The sequence below is a fragment of the Marmota marmota genome, unplaced genomic scaffold, assembly GCF_001458135.2.
Source record: "Marmota marmota marmota unplaced genomic scaffold, marMar, whole genome shotgun sequence".
NCBI classification, from domain to species: domain Eukaryota; kingdom Metazoa; phylum Chordata; class Mammalia; order Rodentia; family Sciuridae; genus Marmota; species Marmota marmota.
The window spans coordinates 68,505,252-68,526,171 of NW_025999900.1; the positions used below are offsets into that span (position 1 = coordinate 68,505,252).

The 20,920-nt window shown below is 56.3% G+C and overlaps 1 protein-coding gene across 10 annotated transcripts in view; it reads right to left on the minus strand.

Moving 5' to 3' along the window:
• Positions 1-214: 214 nt before the first annotated feature.
• Positions 215-20,920, minus strand: part of Brf1 (BRF1 RNA polymerase III transcription initiation factor subunit) — a 54,387-nt gene continuing 33,681 nt past the window's right edge. For 3 of the 10 annotated variants that reach the window (XM_015496440.2, XM_048799494.1, XM_048799495.1), the window contains 13 exons: positions 18,393-18,542; positions 17,101-17,194; positions 15,999-16,125; positions 15,344-15,383; positions 15,158-15,250; positions 10,363-10,641; positions 8,937-8,998; positions 8,089-8,170; positions 7,936-7,991; positions 6,937-7,193; positions 2,697-2,805; positions 2,036-2,207; positions 215-1,470 (listed from right to left, as the gene is read on the minus strand). In XM_015496440.2, the coding sequence (XP_015351926.1) occupies positions 1,433-1,470; positions 2,036-2,207; positions 2,697-2,805; positions 6,937-7,193; positions 7,936-7,991; positions 8,089-8,170; positions 8,937-8,998; positions 10,363-10,641; positions 15,158-15,250; positions 15,344-15,383; positions 15,999-16,125; positions 17,101-17,194; positions 18,393-18,542 (1,559 nt within the window). In that variant the 3' untranslated portion in view covers positions 215-1,432. Of the gene's footprint in view, positions 1,471-2,035; positions 2,208-2,535; positions 2,806-6,936; positions 7,194-7,935; positions 7,992-8,088; positions 8,171-8,936; positions 8,999-10,362; positions 10,642-15,157; positions 15,251-15,343; positions 15,384-15,998; positions 16,126-17,100; positions 17,195-18,392; positions 18,543-19,229; positions 19,281-20,920 lie in introns of those variants that run through there. The other 7 variants (XM_015496429.2, XM_015496448.2, XM_015496417.2 and 4 more) reach the window with 7 other exon arrangements.

Genomic DNA, 20,920 nt, shown 5'->3' on the forward strand with positions numbered 1-20,920 from the left:
CCAGGCAGTGGCACTCCAGGACCACAAGACCTGACAGGCAGGGGTGGCTATGAAGCAAGAACAGCCAGTGCTGAGAACATGCCCATAGGATCCCCATGGAGCATCTGAACAACAGGGCTAGGTGTGCCGAGCTTGTCCCCAGCCTGCTCCCAGCAGGCCACCCCGTGGCAGAAGTGTAGGTTGCAGAATCACAAACACCAATTTCAGCCAAATCTCTCAGGTAACAGGTCTTTCTTTCTTCACAAATTGGTTCCCCAGCCTTCTAGTGACTCTGGGGCCAGACTGGCTGCAGGGTATAGGCAGAGGGACAGCAGTTGGCTGCAAGGACTCAAAGGCCCCAACCCAGTCTCTGTGCTAAAGTTGGGGTCTGGATCCTTCACTGGACAGCCAGCCCACCCATGTGGAGGTAGAGGGTGACTAGGAAGGGCAGTATGGTATGGTTCTGTCATTGCAGTCACTCTCCTGAGGGGCCTACTCTGGGGCACAAGCACCTGGCTGCCCTCCATTCCAGGGCCACATCCAGGAAAGCAAGGCCTGAGACCTGTGCCCCAGTCAGGTAACCTGAGACTCGCTGCCTACCCCTGGGCCTGGCTCAGACAGGAGGTAAACGGCCCTGCATGTGATGGGTAGGCCAGGCCCCGCACCCCACACAGGCCCTGCTGGCATTGGCAGGGAGGGCGTGCAGATGCAGAGGCCTGCACTGCCAGACGAGCTCGACCAGCTGCCCTCTGACTGCGGCAGAGACTCCTGGTGCAAACCCCACAAGCCCACACAGGGTCCCAGTGTGCTGGTGCCTGAGCTGGCTGGGCGGTGGGCATTCCTGAACCTCAGGGAGCCTGAGAGCCTCTGAGGGAGGGAGGAACCAGCCACAGCTGCCTGCTCCCTGCTGCCCCAGAACACCAAGATCCACAGGGAACTGGGAGCATAGTGCCTCTGGGGGATGATGGGAGGGGAAAGCACTGGGGCCACCAGCCAAGAACAGGTGCTAGAGCCACAGGGTTGGACCCACCTGACCCTCCACTGGCTTGACGAGAAGCAAGGCCTCCTTGTGCCTCAGTTTTCTTACAACAGGGACACGCTGTGCCTGCTTTTGAGTGCTCTTGGGTAGTCAATGACTGGGAAGCCGGGACACACCATGGGACAAAGGCCTTGGATACTCCCAACCATGTCCAATCAGACACACGCAGATAGTCAGTATGGTTTTCCTTGCTGGGTAGAACTATTCCTTACTTTGCTCAAAACATGATCCCAACAGTACCATGGAGGCCACGTGTGGCCATGGGATGAGGGCTTCGAAGCAAGCAGGGCAGTGTTCGGCTGGTCCCTAGTCTTGGCATTCGTGCCTACAAACAGTGGCCCCAGAGGGCATCCAATCCCCATGAGACACAATCAGGGTCCAGAGCCAGGATGCTGCCTGGCCTTGAGGTCACACTCAGTAGCCTTCATCATCATCACCGTCACAGCCGTAATCTGCAAAGCACAGAGGGCGACTATGGAAGCTCACAGCCCTCGCTGCCCTCAGGGAGCTGCTCCCTGAGGCTGCAGGACCAGTCCCACCACTGTGGGGACTATCTTATCTTGGGGTTGGGGGTGTTGGTGTGTGCCCAGTGTGGGAGCCTCAGTTCTTGACTGGACAGGTGTCCGCAGTTTGGCCAGCCACACCTCCCACCCTTGAGTGCACACGTCTGTCCACCTGTCAGGCCTAGAAACCCCATCTGCTGGATGGTCAGCCTCCCCAGTGACTCCAGTCAAGCCCAGACCATGGCCTTCACAGCAGGTGCCTTGCTGTCCCCATGGAATTGGCCTCTTAGGCCCTGGCCAGCTCTTCCAACATGTCCCAGGGCCTCAGAATCAATATGGCCAGTTTACGCTGTCTTCATACAAATTTCCTTCTTTTCAGAGAAAAATTTAGTATGAAGCCAAAGGCTTGTGTTCGGGGATCACCAGGGGCAGAAGGTTTGTGCCTTTATCTCTCTGGAAGCCCCCCTTCCCAGTGCCTGTGTCAGGCCCCCTGACCATGTGCGGCACCACCCACCATTGCCGCCCATCATCTGCAGGGCGCTGACGCAGGGCTCCCCATCCTCTTCATCTGCGTCTTCCTCATCTGCGTCCTCCTCGGGGTGGTATGACACAGGGCCGCTCTCCACCAGGACCGCTGCTGGCCTGACCACCTCGGCTCCCGGGGCAGGGGGACTTGGGAGCACAGCCTGGAAGGATGGGAGTGGAGAGATGGCCACAGGAGAGACTATAGGAGAGACCTTGGTGTCTCTCAGGATAGCCCCGGACGGGCCCTCATGCTCCTGCCCCCTACGAGAGCTTGTCAGAGGGTCTGTTGGCTCCCAGTACCCACAGGCCCCTTCTAATCTCCTGGGGTGTACAATAGGCTGCACCAGCACAGTACCCAGCCCAAGGCCCCCACCCAGGCTGCCTCTGGTGAGAAAGAAGCCTCACACTCAGCCCCCAGAACTTGCAAGGCAGTTCTCAGTGTGTGCCCTGGCCACTGCCACACACCGTCCACTGTGGGGGCCGGCTCACCCTCGGCCCTGGCCTCAGGCAGTACAGACGTGTGCACCAGGCTCTGTGCCTGGCCCTCGCTTCCCTCCTGCTCTGCTCCTGGGCACCCCTGAGCTTCAGGATTCTCTGTCTGTGCCAGGCCAGTGTCGGAGCAGCAGTCCCTGGGCCCCTTCCCATCAGACCTGGTCACGGGTGAGCTGTTCCTGAGGCCAATGGCCTGGCTGGGCAGAACAACGCACCTCTCCCATGGCCACCTTCTTAGCCGTCTGCATAGATACCAGGGGCCTCAACCTGAAAGAGAGATGGCACGCAGTCTCAGCCAGCTCTGCTTTTGGCTCTCACTGCCTCAGAGGGCCCCCACCACCTGGTGGAGGATGTGGCTTGGCACCCACTCAGTACACAAGGACCCACCCCAGTGGTCCTGCCTGCTGCCCTGGCTGGAGCTGCTCCCCTCGGAATGTGCCTCCAGCAACATGGCTAGCCTTACAGGGCTCTCCACCAGACCTGGGGGTCTGTGCACTCTGGCACGTCTGTCCTGGCCCTCTCCAAATCTCTCTTCTACCCGCAGGCCCCCTGCTGACCTGGACCCCCTTGCTCCTTCCTTGTTTCCGCTAGGTGCGCCAGCTTTTCTGCCGCTCCTAGAAGTCCAGCTGTGTTGATCCTAAGACTGGACTGCTATATGTGTCTGCATTAATCAATGGGTGAACCATGCACATGACACCAAAATGCAAGCCAGAGGCCACCCCACTTCCTGACTGCAAGTGGGGCAGGTGGAGAGGCTCTGGGTGGTTATGGAGAAATACATGAGAGACATGGGCAGGAGCCATGTGGACCCTGTCCATTTCTCCCTGTGACACTCCCCTGGTTAATCACAAGTCTCTGGAGGAGGAGAAGAGGAGACAGAGGAGAGGAGGAAGATGAGGAAGGACAGGGGAGGTGCTCTAAGTACCTGCCAAATGCCCCACGTGGTCTACAGTAGCAGCCCCATGACTTCTGCTAGCAGCACCCTGCACTGCCCTCTGTCCTCAAACCCTCCAAACACAAACGCACTTTGACACTGAAGGCTTCTCGGAGGGAAAGATGGGGTCCCCAGGAGAGAAGGCACGTGTTGATCCCTAACCCTGGCCACACAGTGCCACCCAGGCTGGCATACATGGGCTCTGGGCCTGTAGCAGTAGGACAGAGGGGGTGGAGCCACTCCCTCCAGGACATAGCAGTGGGGGAATAGAGGACTGCAGCCACTCCATCTGCTGGGGGCCCTCTGAGGCCTAGCCCTGTGAGCTAAGACATGCTGAGTGAACCCGGGGGCACTGGGAAGGGGTTCTGGAATAGGTGGACATCACAAAAACCACCCAGCAGCCATCAGTGTGATCCAGGTGGAACCAAGGTTGCCAGGCAGGCACAGAAGGGTTTATAAGCACCTGGAGAACAAGGTCCTGCCTAGCATTCCCTCCTGCCAGATTGGTCCCCAGTCAGCCAGAGGTCCAGGGACCTGGGGCCACCAGCAGATGGCTGCCCCCAAACCCACCACCACTTCAGCTGGGAACCTCTCAGTCTCAACAGCAAATGCCACAGTGAATTCCCCAAACACAGCAAGACTGAGGGTGACAGCCAAGCCCATCTGCCCAGGCAGTGGGCTATGTGCTGGGGGGGACACCTCCCACCTGACACCTGCAGGGCTGGGAGCCGGATACCACACTAGCTCCACTGTCTGGCCTGAGCCTGTGAGCAGAGGCCTGGACCCAAGGCAGCTGACCTGGGCAGGAAGGACATGCGGGTCAGAGCAGCCCCACTCAGTATCTCCCGACTGGCTCAGCGGGGGGGGGGGGGGGGAGCACACACCAGCCCAGGACTGGGAGCAGCTGACCAGACAGTGACAGGCAGGGCAGCCATGGCACTGCCATCCTGGGGCTGCAGGCACTCAGGAAAGGAGGCAGGAGCTGCCTGATCCAGAGCAGGGCCCTGGGGAGGACAAAGCCATCACATCTGGGGCCTTTTCAGTTCAATGTCTGGTAGGATGCCCTCCTGCAGGCTGTCGGTCATGCTTCCTCCGAGCCCATCAATTCTTCCAGGCCCTTCCCCACCCCACCCAGAAGCGCCCAGCAGTCCAAACCTTGTGGCCAAGTAGCTGAGCATAGCAGCCCTGCAGGGTGAACTAACCAGGTTCTTGCTGGCCCTGCAGTGGGGCCAGTGGTGCTGGGCTGGGCCATCCCCTGGCAGGAGGCAGAGCCCTGTGCGCAGCTGCTACAGCCCTGCGGCTCCTGGCCAGACCTCAGCCACAGCCTGTGCACTCTCCCCTCAATGCTGAGCATGGAGGGCAAGGCCGCCAAGGGCTGAGGGCACATTGGCACCCTGGAGGCCAGTGGGATTTTTCCCTGCCCTGTGGGAGCTGCCTGAGCTGCATAGCCACAGCTGGGTAGGGTGGAGGCAGATGTGGACATTAGATATTCATATACTCTGATCCTGGCCACTCAGGGGAAGGCTGGCAGCTTTTTGTTCAGGAAGCACAAGTGAACAGGGACGTGGGGCCTCTCAGGCTGGCATCAGACAGCTTGCAGATGGTGCCAGAATCACACACTAGAACAGGACTTTCCCTGATGACCTGGCCAGAGGGAGGCTCAGGTAGGGTCCACAGCCTCTCTGAACCCCTGCTTCCCAGCTGCAGCTGTTCAATCTCCAGCACTGTCAAAGCAATAGCAATGAGACACAGACCAATGCTGAGGCCAGGCTGAGTGACAGCAAGGATGGGTGGGCCTCGGCCTCTGCCCCCACCCAGTCCCAGCTTGCTGCACTGGTAGAGGGCTGCACTGGGAATCCGTGTTCAAGACTTGACACCTGGACACCTGAAGGCAGAGATCACATGGCCACAGACAGGCTGAAAGGTCAGTTGAGAAAATTCAAGGTCCATTCAGGAAGCTGCTGCCTCAAGCAGCCACACAGCCAGCCAGCCGGTGGAGGAGCGGGGGTCTGGAGCACACACTGGGACTCAGAGGCCATGGAAGGCCCCTAACCTGTAGACCAGTGAGGCTGCTGGGAGCACCAGGGACCCAGGAGGCAAGTGTTTTCCATCTAAGCAACTCCATGGCAGGCAACCACAGCAGGAGGAGCAAGCACGGGCCTGGGACTACAGGGGACCCCGGGATCCCTGTGTCCCCAGCTGAGGAAGACAAAACCCATAAGAACATCCCCACCAGCAAGATGGTCACACTGCCAGTAGGAAAAGGTCAGGTCTAGACATCTCCTTTAAGTTCTAGGAAAAAACGGTCCACAAAGAACACTCTCCTGAGATGGACCCACAGCTGGGCAAGCAGGTGCTGAGGGAGATTGTTGACACCCACATGGCCAGGATAGCCAGCCAACCCAGGAAGGGTCCCTGGGAGAGCACCTCCTATCAACGGCCAGCCACCCAGAGTCTCGCAGATCTCACCCCAATCCTCATGCTAAAATAGGTCCAGATGGATCAGAAACTTAGGACAAAACAAACCAACCCCAAAAGAGATCTCCTCACAACCTGGACAAAGAAAAGGCTGTTCTGGACACAACACCGACCCTAGAAGCTGTCAAATGAATGGACGGGTAAACAGAGATGCTTTGCCACCAAGAGGGAAGCCACGTAACAGGCACAGGGGCAGAGGGGAGAAGGCACCTCCTCGTGACTCATGGTTAAAAAGAGCCACAACAGGGGCTGGGCTGGGCTGGGCTGGGGCTCAGCGGTAGAGCCCTCGCCTAGCACGGGTGAGGTCCTGGGTTCCATCGTCAGCACCACATAAAAATAAATAAACAAAATACAGGTATTGTGTCCAACTACAACTAAAAAATAAATATTAAAAAAAAAAAAAAGAGCAACAATAGAGAAGGCAGAGGCAACCCAGGGAGGCCTGGGGGCAGGCAGGTACGGCCGCGCTGGGTGCCCAGCCCATCTTCATAGCCAGGGGAAGGCTCCAACCAGCACCCTGGGCCCTTGTCAGGGGACCCTGGCACAGCAGGGCCATGTGCAGCTCAGCCACCCCATGGCACAGCTCGAGACCACAGCACCCTCTGGCATTCAACTAGTCCTGACCCCACAGGAAGGTGCTGCTATGGCTGCTGTTCCCCTCCCCTCCACCATACCCCAGGGGCGGAGTGCAGCGGGCCCACACCTCTCCCCCGTGGCTGCACAGCTGCAGAGGGTGTGGACAGGCTGGGGCTGGCCCACGTGGACTCATCCGGGCCAGGGAGCCCACTGCTTTCTCCAGATGGCACAGACCCTGATGCCGCTGGTGCCTGATCAGCCCAGGGCCCGAGGCACGGGGAGCCAGGACAGTCTCCCCCCACCAGGAGGCAGCAAGTCGGCTTCCAGACACGGCAGGACAGTGCAGCTCTTGGACTCTCCTGTGGACCCGGCTGGTGCATTGCAGCCCAGAGGAGGGGACAGGACAGTACCTCTTCCCTATGCTGGTCCCAGGGTCAGCCCTGTTCCTGCTGGCTGCAGTTCTCCTCCGTGACAGCTTCTTGGAGCTGGCCCTGTCTGCAGGCCGCGCGTCTTCGTTCTGTGGGCTGCGCCCACCCTTGCTGTTGAGGTCACGGAGCACGCTGTAGTTGATCTTGCTGGAGATCTTCTTCTGCTCCAGCATCTTTTCAATGGCTTCCCCCGCTGTGCTGGCCTGGATGGGTTCCCGACGTTTGCAAGACTTCTTGGGCTTGGTTGAAACACAAAAGTATTTCCCCTTGTGAGTTGCTGTCCTGCAACCTATGATCATATCCTGTGACACTGGGGCTCCTTGGGACACATAGCCTGCACTGGGCAAGGCCTACCAGCTGGCTCAAGACACCATGGTGATGCTGAGCGTATACAACCTGCCAGCACACTGACCTCCCTAGTGTGGGCACCCCTGGTGGAGAAGAAAGGCAAGTGCTCAGCAGAACATGGGCATGCTGTTGGTGAGGAGGTGGTTGGGCCCCCAACGTCCCAACTCAAGTGTCAGGGATCCTCCTGAAAGGCGGGTTCCACCTGTGCTCTCCAGCTGTCTGGGTCCTGAGTTCAGTCTGGCCAGCAGGAGTGCAGCCTCCTATCCTTCCTCGTGCTCACACACTCAAGAGGCTGAACCCCTTCCAACAGCATCAAGTGGGGGACGAGCTGCTGCCCAAGAGCTGAGCCGCACGGCCACAGAGGCCAGGCACTCGGGGGGCCGTCAGTCAGACCTCCCCAGGGCATAAAGAAAATGAATGTCCTCAATGAGAAGCAGCCTCAAGGAACCTCGCCCCAACGCCGAGTGGCACGTCCATCCACAGTGGAGCCAAAGACCAGCGGGGACGTGGATCTAGAGCACCCCACTGCCACTGCCTGCCCTGGCCTTGGCCCTGTGCCAGGGAAGGCTGTGCTCCAGAGTTGTCTCTTCCCGTCACAAGTCTCTGGCTCCCTGGCCCACTTGGGGTGCCTACCTTGTGCTCCTTGTAGATGCCGAGCTCCTTCTCCTTGGCTATTCTCGCTTCTTTCTCTATAAACAGTTGAGCAGAATGGCTGGCATCAGTGAGGCCAAGCCCCTGAAGCCCCCAGGCCCAGGCAGGCAGGCAGGAGGGCAGGTGGGCGCTTACCCCTCTGCTCCCGCAGGTACTCGGCATTCTCCCGCATCCACAGTTCAGCCTTCACTCGGGCCTCCGATTCATTCAGGATATACTGCACAGCACAGTGAAGGTGCTCAGCTGGGGACCCCACACTATGAGAGGTCCCTAAGATCTCCCAAACGGAACACACTTCCCTTCGCATGTTTGAATCATCAAAGGGAGGGAACACACGACGGGCCGCTACTCAGCATGGAAGCTGTCTATCGTTCCTCTGCCCTTTCTGAAGCCACAAACTGAGCCATGGAGCAGTGTCCAGGGCTCCTAGACTCTAGGGCAGTCTGTAGCCCTGCTGACTCCAGAGCGCAGGCCATAGGTCCCAGGAAGGGAGATGAGGGTGTACAATTCCAACACAGGAACAAATGGACAGGCTCAGGCCTCATGTGGCAATAAAGTCAGAGAGAAATATGGGAGAATGGACACCAATGAGACAAATCAAAGTCGGGGCACACACCTGGACCCAGGGTTTGGGATCGGAGGTGTACGATGTGCATGCCTCTATGGGCGTCCTCCTGGACTAAGGCCACCCCAATAGGGTGAGTGGGTGGTGGCAGAGAACAGAGGCAGAGCTCAGGGCCCTGGCTTCAGAGGGAGGGCTTGTGGCAACTGAGGCTGGAACAGGCTGGGAGGAGGAGTCTGGAGACAGGACCGTGGGTGTGGGCACTACCCAAGACCATCCTTCCACCAGGGAGTGTCTAAGGATGCCCAGGGAAACCACCAGGCCCAAAGATCCCAAAATGCAGGCCTCCTGCGCTGGAGCCTGGAGACCACCCCCCTCAGAGCCCAACCACCTCCTGTAGCCCAGGGCAGCGGTGGCTCACTCTGTCGATCTCCAGGTCATCGATGCCACTGAGGTCCAGCTCCCCGTCCCCCGAGGTGTCTTCTAGAGGGAAGGGTCACGTCAGTTTTGCTCAGGGTGGCCCTGCTAGAGGAGCACAGACACCACTGGGCTGGTTTGGGACTCAGGCCTGGGTGGAGGAGCTTCTGGGAGCCCCACCTCCTCCATCCTGCAGGCCACAGGCCTGTCTTTAAGTGCTATGGGGACAGTGCTCATGTCAGAGTGCTAACTGAGAAAGCAGGACACCAAACCCAAGCTGCAAAGAAGACCCACACGCCCGCACCTGGTGAGAGGGAGGAGTTCTTCCGACGGGGATACCGGCTCTCTGGCCCAGCGCCAGGACCAGGCGAGACGCTGCTGGGGAAGGCTGGGTGGGAGTGTGGCCAGAAGGTGGGGCTGGGCATGCTGGTGCCCCTCAGCTGGGTCACAGGACTGAGGGCAGACACGTTACATGAGTCCAGAAGTCCAGGCCTCTTGCCCCAGCATGGTCAAAGGTAGGCTGCACTGCCTGGCAGGCAGGCCCTTGCTCAGTATCCCCACAGGAGGCTGTCAGCTCTGGCCACAAGCCAGTCGTCTGGGTGATCTCAGTGCTCAGGCCAGCTCTTGAAGCCTCTGTTCTGGTCTGCTCCCCCTCTCTCTTGCTTTTTCTGTCACACAGCAGTCTCTTCCTACTCCAGATGACTGGGCCCCGGCTGCCTCAGGGCCTTTGTATATGCCCTCTGCCTGGTGCTGTGACCTGCCCAGGTACCCTCACGTGTCATCCCTGCTACAGGATCATGTGTCATCCCTGCCTGAGGTCATGCAATGCACACCTTATGACAGAGCATTTTTCCTGAAGAGAAGGCAGGGTTTGAGGGCAACATGCTGCCTGGGTAGCCTGTCCTGCAGAAATGGGGCTACTAGCACCCCAGTCCCATCTCACACACCAACCTGGAAGGAAAGGAGCCACAGGGACCAGGAGCCCTGGGCAGAGGGCACCTGTCCTGCTCAGGTACCTCATCACTGTCTTGCTCAAACTCAACAGGCAATGCTCCCAACAGTGAAGCCCACCCTCCAGGCCAAGCTTTCCCACCACCATGGAAATAAGAAAGGAGGGGTGAGCAACTGGTCCCTGCCAACGCCCCTTTCTGTCACACAGCAGCCACTCAAGCCCAGGGCCCCGGGCAGCAAGCCAGCCAAGGCCGTGGGGCAGGGGAGGCTACGGAAGACACAGTGACAGGACCTACTACACTGTGGGTGACGCGCACACCCAGTTCTTCTCCACACAGCCCTGGGCACGGGCCGTAGTGTGCCCTCGGCCCACCCTTCCAGAATGCTGCTTCTCCTAGAGACCACAGTGGCTTCCCATTCGCTCCATGGAAGGGGTCAGGCAGACTGGGAACACCACCTGCCCCTCCCAGGGCACTCACCAGGGCACTCACCAGGGTCCCGGCTCGGGGCAGAGATACACTCGCGTATGGAGTCTGAGATGCCCAGGCTAGCCGCTGTGGGCAGGGGGCCAAGCAGGGACTCCAAGGCCAGGGCTCTGCTGCCCTCCTCAGGGCTTTCTGCTGCCTCTGAGCTGCCACTTCCGCCACCCAGGAGCTCCCTGTAGAAGTCCTTGTTCATGTGGCTAGCTGCCGCCTCTAGCTCCTCATCCTCGATGTCCTCCTCACCAAAAAGGCTGGATGTAGTGTCCTCAGCAGAGCCTAGGGACACAATTCACATGCAACCTGTCAGCCAGGCAAAAGCCAGAGACCCAATTCTGTGACGCCTTTGCCAAGCTGCAAAACAACTGAAAAACAAACACCTTCACAAAAACATGCCCTTTTCTGCAACAGAGGAAGAAGGGTCCCGCCAACAAATAGCGCTGGGGATGCCCAAGTGACCGCACCTCATGCAAAAAAGCTCACTGGAAATGGGCTGCAGGCCCAAGTTTAAGTGCTTCAGAAAAACAACAAAATGTTTGTGACCTTGGGTCAGGGAAAAATATCTTAGATGTGGGCTGGAAAAGCAGAATCCACAGAATGCCAATGAAATGGATCTTGGAAGCGTTAAGATCACCTGCCCTCGGAAGATGCCGCCAGGCAAGACAACCTCGGGCTTCTCCACAGAGCCGCTGCACAGACACGGGCAGCTCGTCCAGGCACTGAGTCCAAACTCCACGGGAAGCTTGGCCCAAGGGGGAAGCAGGCACAGGAGCCAGATGGGCACTTCAGCAGGCAGGACATCGGGGTCAGGGTGACATCGCCAGGACACGCACATTGAACCACAGGGAGCCACCACAGCACCGACACACCCATTAGCACAACTGGACGCTGATGAGATGGGACACAAGTGTCAGGGGACAGAGCCCCTGGAGCTCACACACATCGCTGGTGGATAAGCCACAATGCACCACGGGACAGCATGGCCACTTCCTAGAGACTCAAAGCCTTACCCAGAAACAGCCCCTGCGCCCCTCGCCCATGATAGAAGACAGCAGCGCCCTTGCCGACTGCACGGGGCTCACGGTGGTTTGCTCATAGTGGGTGTTTTTTTTCTCTTAGTGCTGGTGATAGAACCCGGGGTGCTTTACCACTGAGCTAACCCTTTCCATTTTATTTTGAGACAGGGCCTTGCTAAGTTACCCAGGCTGGCCTCCAACTTGCCATCCTCCCGCCTCAGCCTCCCAAGTCACTGGGATTCCGGGCGTGTGCCACTGCACCCAGCCAAAGAGCTTTATTTGTAATGGTCTAAAACAGAAAATAACCCAAATATCCTTCAACAGACAAATGAATGAACAACATCAAGTATATTCACAGCCTATTACAGCACAACAAAAAAGAATAAATTATCAGTGGATTGTTCAAAATAATTACACTAAAGGGAAAAAGCCAGAGAGATAAAAAGAGCAGGCATTATGTACATAAAAGACTTTTGCATAAATCTAGAAAACCAACTGAACGGGTGACTGAGAACAGTCAGTGGTGGCCTGCAGAGGAAGGTGAGGTCACGTGGCAAGGGCCGAAGAACACTTCTGCACTGACAGGTCTGACTCGCCCTGTGCTGCAGCTTCACAGGTGTGTGCAGGTGTCAAAGCTCAAAGGCCAAAGGGCAAGCCTTACATGTGCAGACTGATGTGTGCCAATTGTACCTCCTCCTACACGAGACAGTGTCAGATGGTGCGCAAGCTCTTAGAGCCACATTTAGCACTGCACGTCACAGGAGGGCCCTACCTTCACAGGGTTCCTAGGGAAGAGCTGGGTCTCCAGAGAGCAGGGAGACCACAGGGGAGACGAGCCTTCTAGACAGCCTGCTGCACACAGCTCTGTACTGACCTTTAAGTCTCCCTTCCCCAGTGGAGCTAGCCAGGACCCCGCAGAGGCCACCATATACCCCAAAGTACCTCCAGAGAAGTCCCACCTCCCCACACGGCAGTAAACCCAGCCCCAACCCCTCTGCTCTCAGGCCCTTAGTGGCTCGGCGCCCAGCAGAAACCACAGTCCTACTGCAGTCTGCACGGCCTGAGCCAGGAAGCCTCGCTCTGGCCTGACTGGCCAGTGCCCGCTCTGGCCTCACCGGCCTCCTGCTGTGCCTCACAGGAAGCAAACAGCAAGGAGGGTTTTGTCATGGTTGAGGCAATGTGATCAGACACAGCCCAAGAGACAGAGGAAGGAGACACTACCTAGAGAACAGCAGGAACAGAACCCAGACCAAGTTCAGAGCGTGCCATGTGGAAAGAATTAGCAACAATCAAATGGGCTTCCTTCCACTACCAGGAGAAACCAGGCTTTTCAGGTTGGAGCAAACAGCCACGCCAGGTCTTCATGGTGTAAGAAAAATCCCCAGGTGGGCAAAGGGTCAGGGAAAAATACCTTAGATGTGGCCCGGAAAAGCAGAATCTACAGAATGCCGATGAAATGGATCTTGGAAGCATTAAGATCACCTGACAAGCAGGATGAAGCGACCATCGCCCCCAGGGCTGGCCTCCAACCTGGGCAAGGCCAGGTGTCACGGGCAGAAGACAAACCTTCGTGTCACAGCAGCAGCAGCAGGCAGTGGCCACCTTTGTGTGTGAGAGAGGCCACTGAGCAGATGACAGTGAGGCCCAGAAGCCCAGGCAACTCGAGCCATGGGCACTGTTTGCATGTGCATGGAGAGCAAAAGCATGACAGGTCCAGCCAGCCTGCCAGCCAAAATGTGGGGTGCCTGCTTCCCAGGTGACTAGGGCTATCACATGTCCTAGGATGCTCCACCAAGGGCAAACATATCAGCACACGCCCTGGTTAAGATGCCAGGAAAGCAGATGTTACACCAAAGCCACAAGACACCCACCCCAGAGCCTCCAAAGCTTCCTCACACATGAAGAACCAACAACCTGAGACTGAGAAAATGAGACATTCTCCGACGACAGTGCTCAGAGGATCTGCTGCAGCCACAGATGCCACAGGTAGGCAGGCAGGTGACGGGGAGGGCACAGCAAGGGCGCTGGAAAAAAGGAAGAGGGTAATGGCAGCAGCTACCAACACAGCAAACAGGCAGCAAAACCGGGAAGTAACGAAAAGGCTGGCTTCTGGGAATCAACGACCCAGCCAGGAAAGCACCCAGAAAACCAAAGTGTAAAGTAAGAAATGGTGAAAAAGGAAACCATGGAACAAACAAAAATACTTAAGACACAACTTTGCTCAACTCTACAAGTGGATAAGGCAACTACTGCAGCCAAGTGGTGCCTCCCAGGGACCAGGAAAGGGGGGACATTCAAGAAGATGGTGCATCCAGCAATCACAGAGGAGCAGTTTCCACTGACCCGAGGACATCTGAACACAGACTGGCTGTGGATAAAAATGCTTCACCAAGGCGCATAGGTGGCCATTCCCTTAACATGAGCCACTATCTTGCTGAAAGCACAAAACCTGGTCCCTGGTGCTGGCGGTGGAGACATGCCTGTTCCTGACACCAAGATTCAACAAGGTGCTGCCACGCCAGGCAACAGACCAGATCCAAGAAAGAAATTCAGGACATTAGAACCGGTAAAGTACAACAGAAGGGTTTCTGTATGTGGGGACATAATTACTTAGAAAACCCAATGATAACTGGAAAACAACTAAAAGCAACTACAGAATTCCTACCATGTAGGAGAACAAAGCAAACACCCAGAAATGGGCACTGTTTGCCAGCAGTGAGCACCCATGGAAATGAGAGGGAGGCCACTTGGGCAGCCAGTGAAGGCAGAGGCCTGGAGGAAGGGATGTCACAGGCTTCAGCACATGGAGCAGAGGGTCAGAGGGGAGGAAGTGCTTGTTCTCAGGAGAGGTCCTGAGGGAAAGACAGGGACAGTGGCTTACACAAGCTTACTGACAAAGCGGAGCAGGGCTGGGAGGAGACAAGCTGGTCTCACAGCTCACCCACAGCACAAGCCAGTGTCTGCGCACACCAGGGACCTGTGGTCATGCCGCCTTCCTCTCAGACCCCACACACCTGGCAAGGTAGTTGCTGGTGCCACACGTGGTTCTGGCTTCAATAAGCAGAGATCTCCAAGAGAACAGAGACCTGGCCTTGCTGGCGTGGGTGGCACCACAAGCCCCAAACCCAAGGTATGGGAGGTGGCACAGGGACTAAGGTGCTGTATGTCCCACTGTGGACCAGATGCTGCAAAGGGCAGCTGAGCACTCCTCCATCTCTGCCTGGCCTGGGAGACAGGTCCATCTAGCAACACAAACACCTCAGACAGACCCTGGACACAGGGGACCAGGGGCAGGGCACAGCAGGAGAAGATAGGCACTGAGCAGCACCCATGCCACAGCCAGGCTTTAGCACTGCATGTGTAGCCAGAGTGGGCAGCAAGGAGGAGCAGGGAGAGGCGGCTGTGGGGCTGGGGCCACTCACTGCAGGGCTGTCTCTCTCTCACAGGCGCTGCCTAGCCAAGAGTGAGAACAGTGACCCTGAGGGGCCTGCAGGGGCAGCTGAGGCGCAGAAGCAGGAGGCTGGCCTGCAGGAACTAGGGAACAGAGATTGGGTGCTGAGAGGCTGCTGGGGGACGTGGCTGCTGATGGGTGTTCAGAAAGTAGCTGGTACCCGGCACAATTATGTCAGGACCAGGGGACCAGAAGCCTGGGATGGAAGAAGGACCATGTGGCCATGGAAGGGGCAGCAGGAGCGGTGGGGTCCAGGATCAGAAGAGGAAGAGGTCTCTGGGGTGCTGGCCCAGAGTCCTCCAGGACAAGGAGAGAGGGTGAGACTCACCATCTTTTGACAGGTTGGCGAGGGCCCCCTTTGCCTTTGGTCGGCTATTTTCTAGTTCAATCTCAATGGCATCCTGGTAACTGGATATTTCACCTAAAGGAGTCAATTACAATTACAAGCCAAAGGTAAACACAAGTTACGTTTTCCAACAAAACTAAAACATGCACGGGAAGTCTGGTCGGTTACCTTCAACTTCCTCCAGTTTTTTTGACAGGACCTGTTCAAGCTGAAAGAGAAGAGTCAAATGCTGGTAAGCCTCACCGCACCAGGCCATAGGAACAGCCCCAGGGAGGGCAGGCAGAATCACATTACAACTGGCCCAGAAAGACAGAGCTCTCCTGGACAACTGGCAATGATGCCTCACCCACGCCAGGCCTGACGGAAGGGCCAAGTCTGTCTCCAGGCAGGTGCACCCCCATACACTGCCCCAGGTTCAGCTGCCTGTGTCCACCTCCACCCCCACTCCTACCCTCTGGGCGCGGCCCTGGTGCAAGAGGAAGCCATGTGGGAAAAGGACAACACAATGAGGGTAAGCTGTAGGCGGGCAGCACTCAGGCTCTGGTGCACTCCAAGCGCTACCGTGGAGGCCCTGTCACTGCCACGCTGTGGAGGCAGCCCCACAGAAGCAAAGCTGAGGGGAGGGAGGCCCTGTACAGAGCAGCGTGCCCCAAGAACTCCTGGTTCTCAAGGCCCAACAAAGTCAGCCTGCTCCAGGAGTAGACCAAGTTTAGCCTAGTCAGCTACACACACATCTGGAATCAACACTCGGACGTGACATGTCAGAGCTCAAATGCTCTCAGCAGCCCAGGAGCTATGGGGGAGGCAGAAGGCCTGGTGCTACCTGCTTCATCCGTAGCTTTCTCTGTCCAGCTGTATACGAGGGGGGGTCACATTCTTCCTCCAAGTCAATCTTCATAAACTCGTCAATGGTCAGCTGACTGGTCGGGGTGTCTTCAAATTCCGTGAGCCTAAAATGGGGAAGTAAAATGGAGCCAATGCCCTGAAAACCTATTTGAAACTGATCTACAAGAAGAGGCCTCCACAGACCCTGGTCACACCACCAGTAGCACAGGACCAGTCCCTTGCTGCAGCTTCCGAGTCCCCACCAGGTCTCTGGGAGAAGGCCCACATGTCCTCGAGGCCTCTATACATACACCCCGGGGCCTGGCCAGAAGACACAGGAACGCTGCACAAGGAGGGAAGCAGGTCAGAGTCTCCATCTGCCTAGTGTCTCAGGCAGGGATTCTGCACTTCTGTGACCAGCTAATGCTTAATTCTTATATGTTTTCTATCATCTTCAGAACGTTTAATTAAATTATTTTTTTTAAAAATTAGAAGTGGAATACTTAAAGCAAGATGACTTCCCACCTGCTTCTGGAAATTGCTGTGGGGATTGTCTCATCTGAAGCACACCTCAGCATCAGGTGTCTGAGACTGGTGACAAACACAGCAGCAATTACATGCCTACCAGCATCAAGGTCAGTCAAGGGAGCTGTGAGCAGCCCTTAATACTGCCATCGCAGAATGCCAGGCCCCAGCCCATGCCCACCTGCTGGATGTACCTTTGGTTAAATAAAGGGGTAGCTTTTGACCCCGACTTCCCACAGGGAGACAGGCCTCGCAGGCGCTCAGGCCAGGATGGGCCACACTGAGCAGGCAGCAGAGGCTACGAACGGCAGATCAGAGTAGCTTTCGGCTGGCTGCCTGGCAACTGTGACTCAAAACACCTCCACAAACCATGCTTCAGGTGAACTCAGCTTAGACACGGGGTGGAAGACAGGGCCCCGCTAAAACCAAGCTCCACCTTGACTTAACCTAGCAGATTCTGGGATCGAAGAGAGAGTGCCTCCACGGAGCAGGGAGACCCCAGAGGACAGTAGCAGCAACTCCAACAAGCAGCCTAGCTCCTGTGACCACCGACACCACAAGCTGAAGTGCCTCACCTCTTCCGCAGCGTGGACTCACACACTTTGACCACACTGATGACTTCTTTGACCGTTCTCCGGAAATCATGCATTCTGGCTGCAACCAGAAGTGCTAAAAAAGAGTAAGAGGTGCTCAGAAAACTCGGCCAGAATTGGGAGCTGAGAAAACAAAGTTCTTCTGCTGTAGCCTGGGGCAGGGACAGGACTCCAAGCACGACCTCAGCCAGGGTGGAGACACGCTCTCCTAGCATGGCTCTTTCAGTTGAGCAGAGGGGGCAGGGCAGGTTCCACCTTCCCTGGTGCTATGCAGGGAACTCCTAGGCAGTGAGAGTTCGTACCTCATTCTGGGTCGTGGCTATATTCATATGCCACTTTTAAATATAAAAATTAAAATACAAATATTGAGAATGAGATGACTTCAAAGTACCTTGTATGTGAAATGCTGGTTTCAGGAGCTGAGGATTCCCAGAGTGAGGCCCAGGCTAGGAGGAGTAAGGTCAGGTGCTGGCTGACCCACTAACCAAGGCTATGGTGAGCCAGGGTGGCCCATAGTCTGCAGTTCAAACACAGCCTCAGGCATTAGCCCCACACTAAATGAGTACAGAAGCTGGCCCCTGGCCTTCCAGAGAGAAGACACTATAGGTGTTGGAGGAGGAACAGGGTTCTGGCAGCCAGGGTCTCCTCCTGGGCAGAAGACCCTGAGCCCAGGCCAGTCGGCCAGACCTTGTGTAAGTACCAAGAGCAAAGCCTGGGGAATATCTGTAGCAGCCTCAAGGCAACACAGGACAACTGTCCAGGGGCACCCTCAGCAGCAAGGACTCAGTGGCTTAGAACAAGGCCACCCTGTTAACCTCACCAAGAACACCAACATCCACCTTGAATGGGAAACCCAGGATCAAGGCCAAGATGCCCAGCAGTGCCTTTGGCTTCTGAGGTCCTGTCTCTTATCTTAGGAGGTGAAGAGGCCAGTGGGGAAAAGAGCAGGCAGTGTGGGCTACACACAAGCCACCCTCCTCAAGGGCTGAGGACCCTGTGGCCAGGTCCATACCAGGCACAGGAGGCAGCTCAGCGCAAGGTCCAGTCTGGCAACACCATCCCCAACCTGTGGGCCTGGTGTACAAGGGTCAAGGCCGAAGTCTGGGGGTAGCTCTATCGGAAAATACTTGCCTCACAGGCTTGGTGCCTGGGTTCCCCATGCCAACCCCTGGCTCCACACACGCACCAGGGTCAGGATAGAAAACATCACTAGTGTCTGCAGTCCAGCCAGTGGGACTGTAACCACAAGGCCAGGCTTGGGGCTCCCACTGTACCTGCTCCACAGAGGCCTGAAGGGCGCCGGCCTGTGTGCATCCAGTCCCTCTTCATCCTCTGCAAGAGCCTCAAAGCTGTCATGGACACCTCATGATTCTTCTCCCCAAACTCCAGCAGGTGGGCAAAGCGTGGGATGTAGAGGCAGGGGTCTGTGGCAGACACAACCCTCAGTATGCATGCACACACAGTCAGTGTCAGACAGAACAAATAACTCAGATCAAGCAGCATCCCTGAACTGGAGTTGACCATTATCCATCTCTCTGTGCACTTGAGCCCCCAAGCCCCACCCCTGAGACACAGCTGCTGTGGGAGCCACTGTGTTCACTGCACCAGAACACAGCTCCTGCCCTCCCACAGCCAGGCTGAGGGGAGCCTCTGAGCCACGCAGATGCAACAGTCTCTGGCGCTCAGAGGGGAGGTGGGAAAAGAGCAGGCAGTGTGGGCTCCACACATGCCACCCTCCCAGTGCAGGAGCACTGGAGGGCAAGTGGGGCCTGGGGCCTCATCAGCCTCAGTGCTTGGCACTGTGCTGGGTGCTAGGAAGGAAGTGGAGCTCGCAACAGGTTTGTAGGAATAACCAGGTCATCTGACCTCGCTCCATCAGCACATCTGATTGCACTGAAAGAACCACAAGTGGGCTGTCCAGGGAAACCTTGCTGAAGAGAGGCCACAAAGCAAAGCCTGAGGAAGAGGGGCTGGGAAAGTCACTGTGGCAGCAGGCAAGCACTGCAGTTGGCAGCAGAGGAGGGTAGGGCCATCATGAAGATGAACAGGCAGAGGAGGGAGACAGGGGCATGGGCAACACCCACCACCCTCCTCCCAGGCCTCCAGCTGACCTCCTCCTTGTAAAGCTGAGCTCTGGTCCCTGAAACCCCACGAGATCCTCTAAGGAGCTCCATCACCGGCCAACTGAAAGACCAGGAAAGAGAGGCAGGCATGGTGACACACCTGCAGTCCCAGCGACTCAGGAGGCTGAGTCAGGAGCAACACGAGCCCAGGAGTGGACCCAAACCACATCCTACACTGATGGCCTACAGCTGTGACTATCCCAGGCTGCTGTCCCAGGATCCTAGTAGCCATCCCCAGGGGTCCAATTCAGGCAGCTGTGGATACCCATCCCCTTTCTCAGGTGAGAAAAGGACAGAGGCCATGCAACCTGCCTGAGACCATGAGGCACCTACCACAGCGGGGCTCGGGCCTGAGTCCACAGCTACTGCCCTTTTAAAAAACTTTTGGTGATATAGTTGCTAAAAGATATAATTCACAGAAAAATGAGAGACCCTTTAAAATTAAGATTTGTATCTATTTTCAATAAAATAAGCCATCAGAACCAGAGATCAGAGATGTGCTACAAGATCTCATTCTGATCTGGGTGGGACTCAGACGTTAGTCCTTGAAATGTTGATTAAGAAATAGTGGTAAGAATTTCAAGACAAATGAGCCAGGTCACCAGGATAGGGCATGGGCCCTTCAACTAGGAAAGGAGGAAAACCAGGTAAAACAAAAACAAACCCATAGGTAAATCACATGATGTCCATTAAATCCCTCATCAGCTCAAAGAAGAAGGCACCAAAATATTGCCAAAAGATAAAGGACAGGCCCCGATGAGAGCCGTGATGCAGCCAGCTAAGTGGGCAACAGGCAGAAGGGTGTTGAAAGGGACAGAGGTGAGCACTGTGTGACAGATAAGACAGCCACACATCCCTATGCACAGGGACAGAGAAGAGTACCATGAGCAAGAAGTACTGGAAACAGACTTCCAAAGCCACCCCAACCATGGGCGCCTGTAACAGCCCTCTCAAATGTGAGACTGCCTAGGAACCAAGGCTAATGGGGAAGCAGACACACCCTCTGGGACTCCACTCCACAACCAGGTCGAAGTCCCAGACCCTCTAGAGTAGTCCTTTCCCCAAAGTCTGGAGCAGTTACACAAATGGCTGTGTGTTACAGAAGGAAGAAACCCACATTTAATACAGTTTAGACAAAGGAGACCTCAGAGCAGAGGCCTCTGACCACACTGCCACAAAACTGAGGACAAGCAGGCTCCCCTCCTCACCACGGCTGAGTGACCCTCCAGGCACCTGATAGACCTAGGGACTTTCAAGACTGAGGAAGAAACAGTAAAGAAAGAAAGCCAAGCAGTTAAACAATAAGAAGTCAAAAATTAACAAAATAAATCCTTAAAGCTAGGCAAAAAAGGGCTCGGTGTGGTAGCACAGGCCTGTAATTCCAGGTACTACAGAGGCTGAGGCAGGAGGATCACAAGTTTGAGGCCAGCCTGGACAACACAGTGAGACCCTGTCTCAAAAAATAAAAAGGGGTGGCTGTGGATATAACTCTGTGGTAGAGCACCCCTGGGTTCTATCACCAGACCAGAAAAAAAGAGTAAGTAAAAAAAGAGTAAGAAAAAAACTAATAAAGAAAACTAAGTGGGCTGGGGATGTGGCTCAAGCGGTAGCGCGCTCGCCTGGCATGCGTGCGGCCCGGGTTCGATCCTCAGCACCACATATAAGCAAAGATGTTGTGT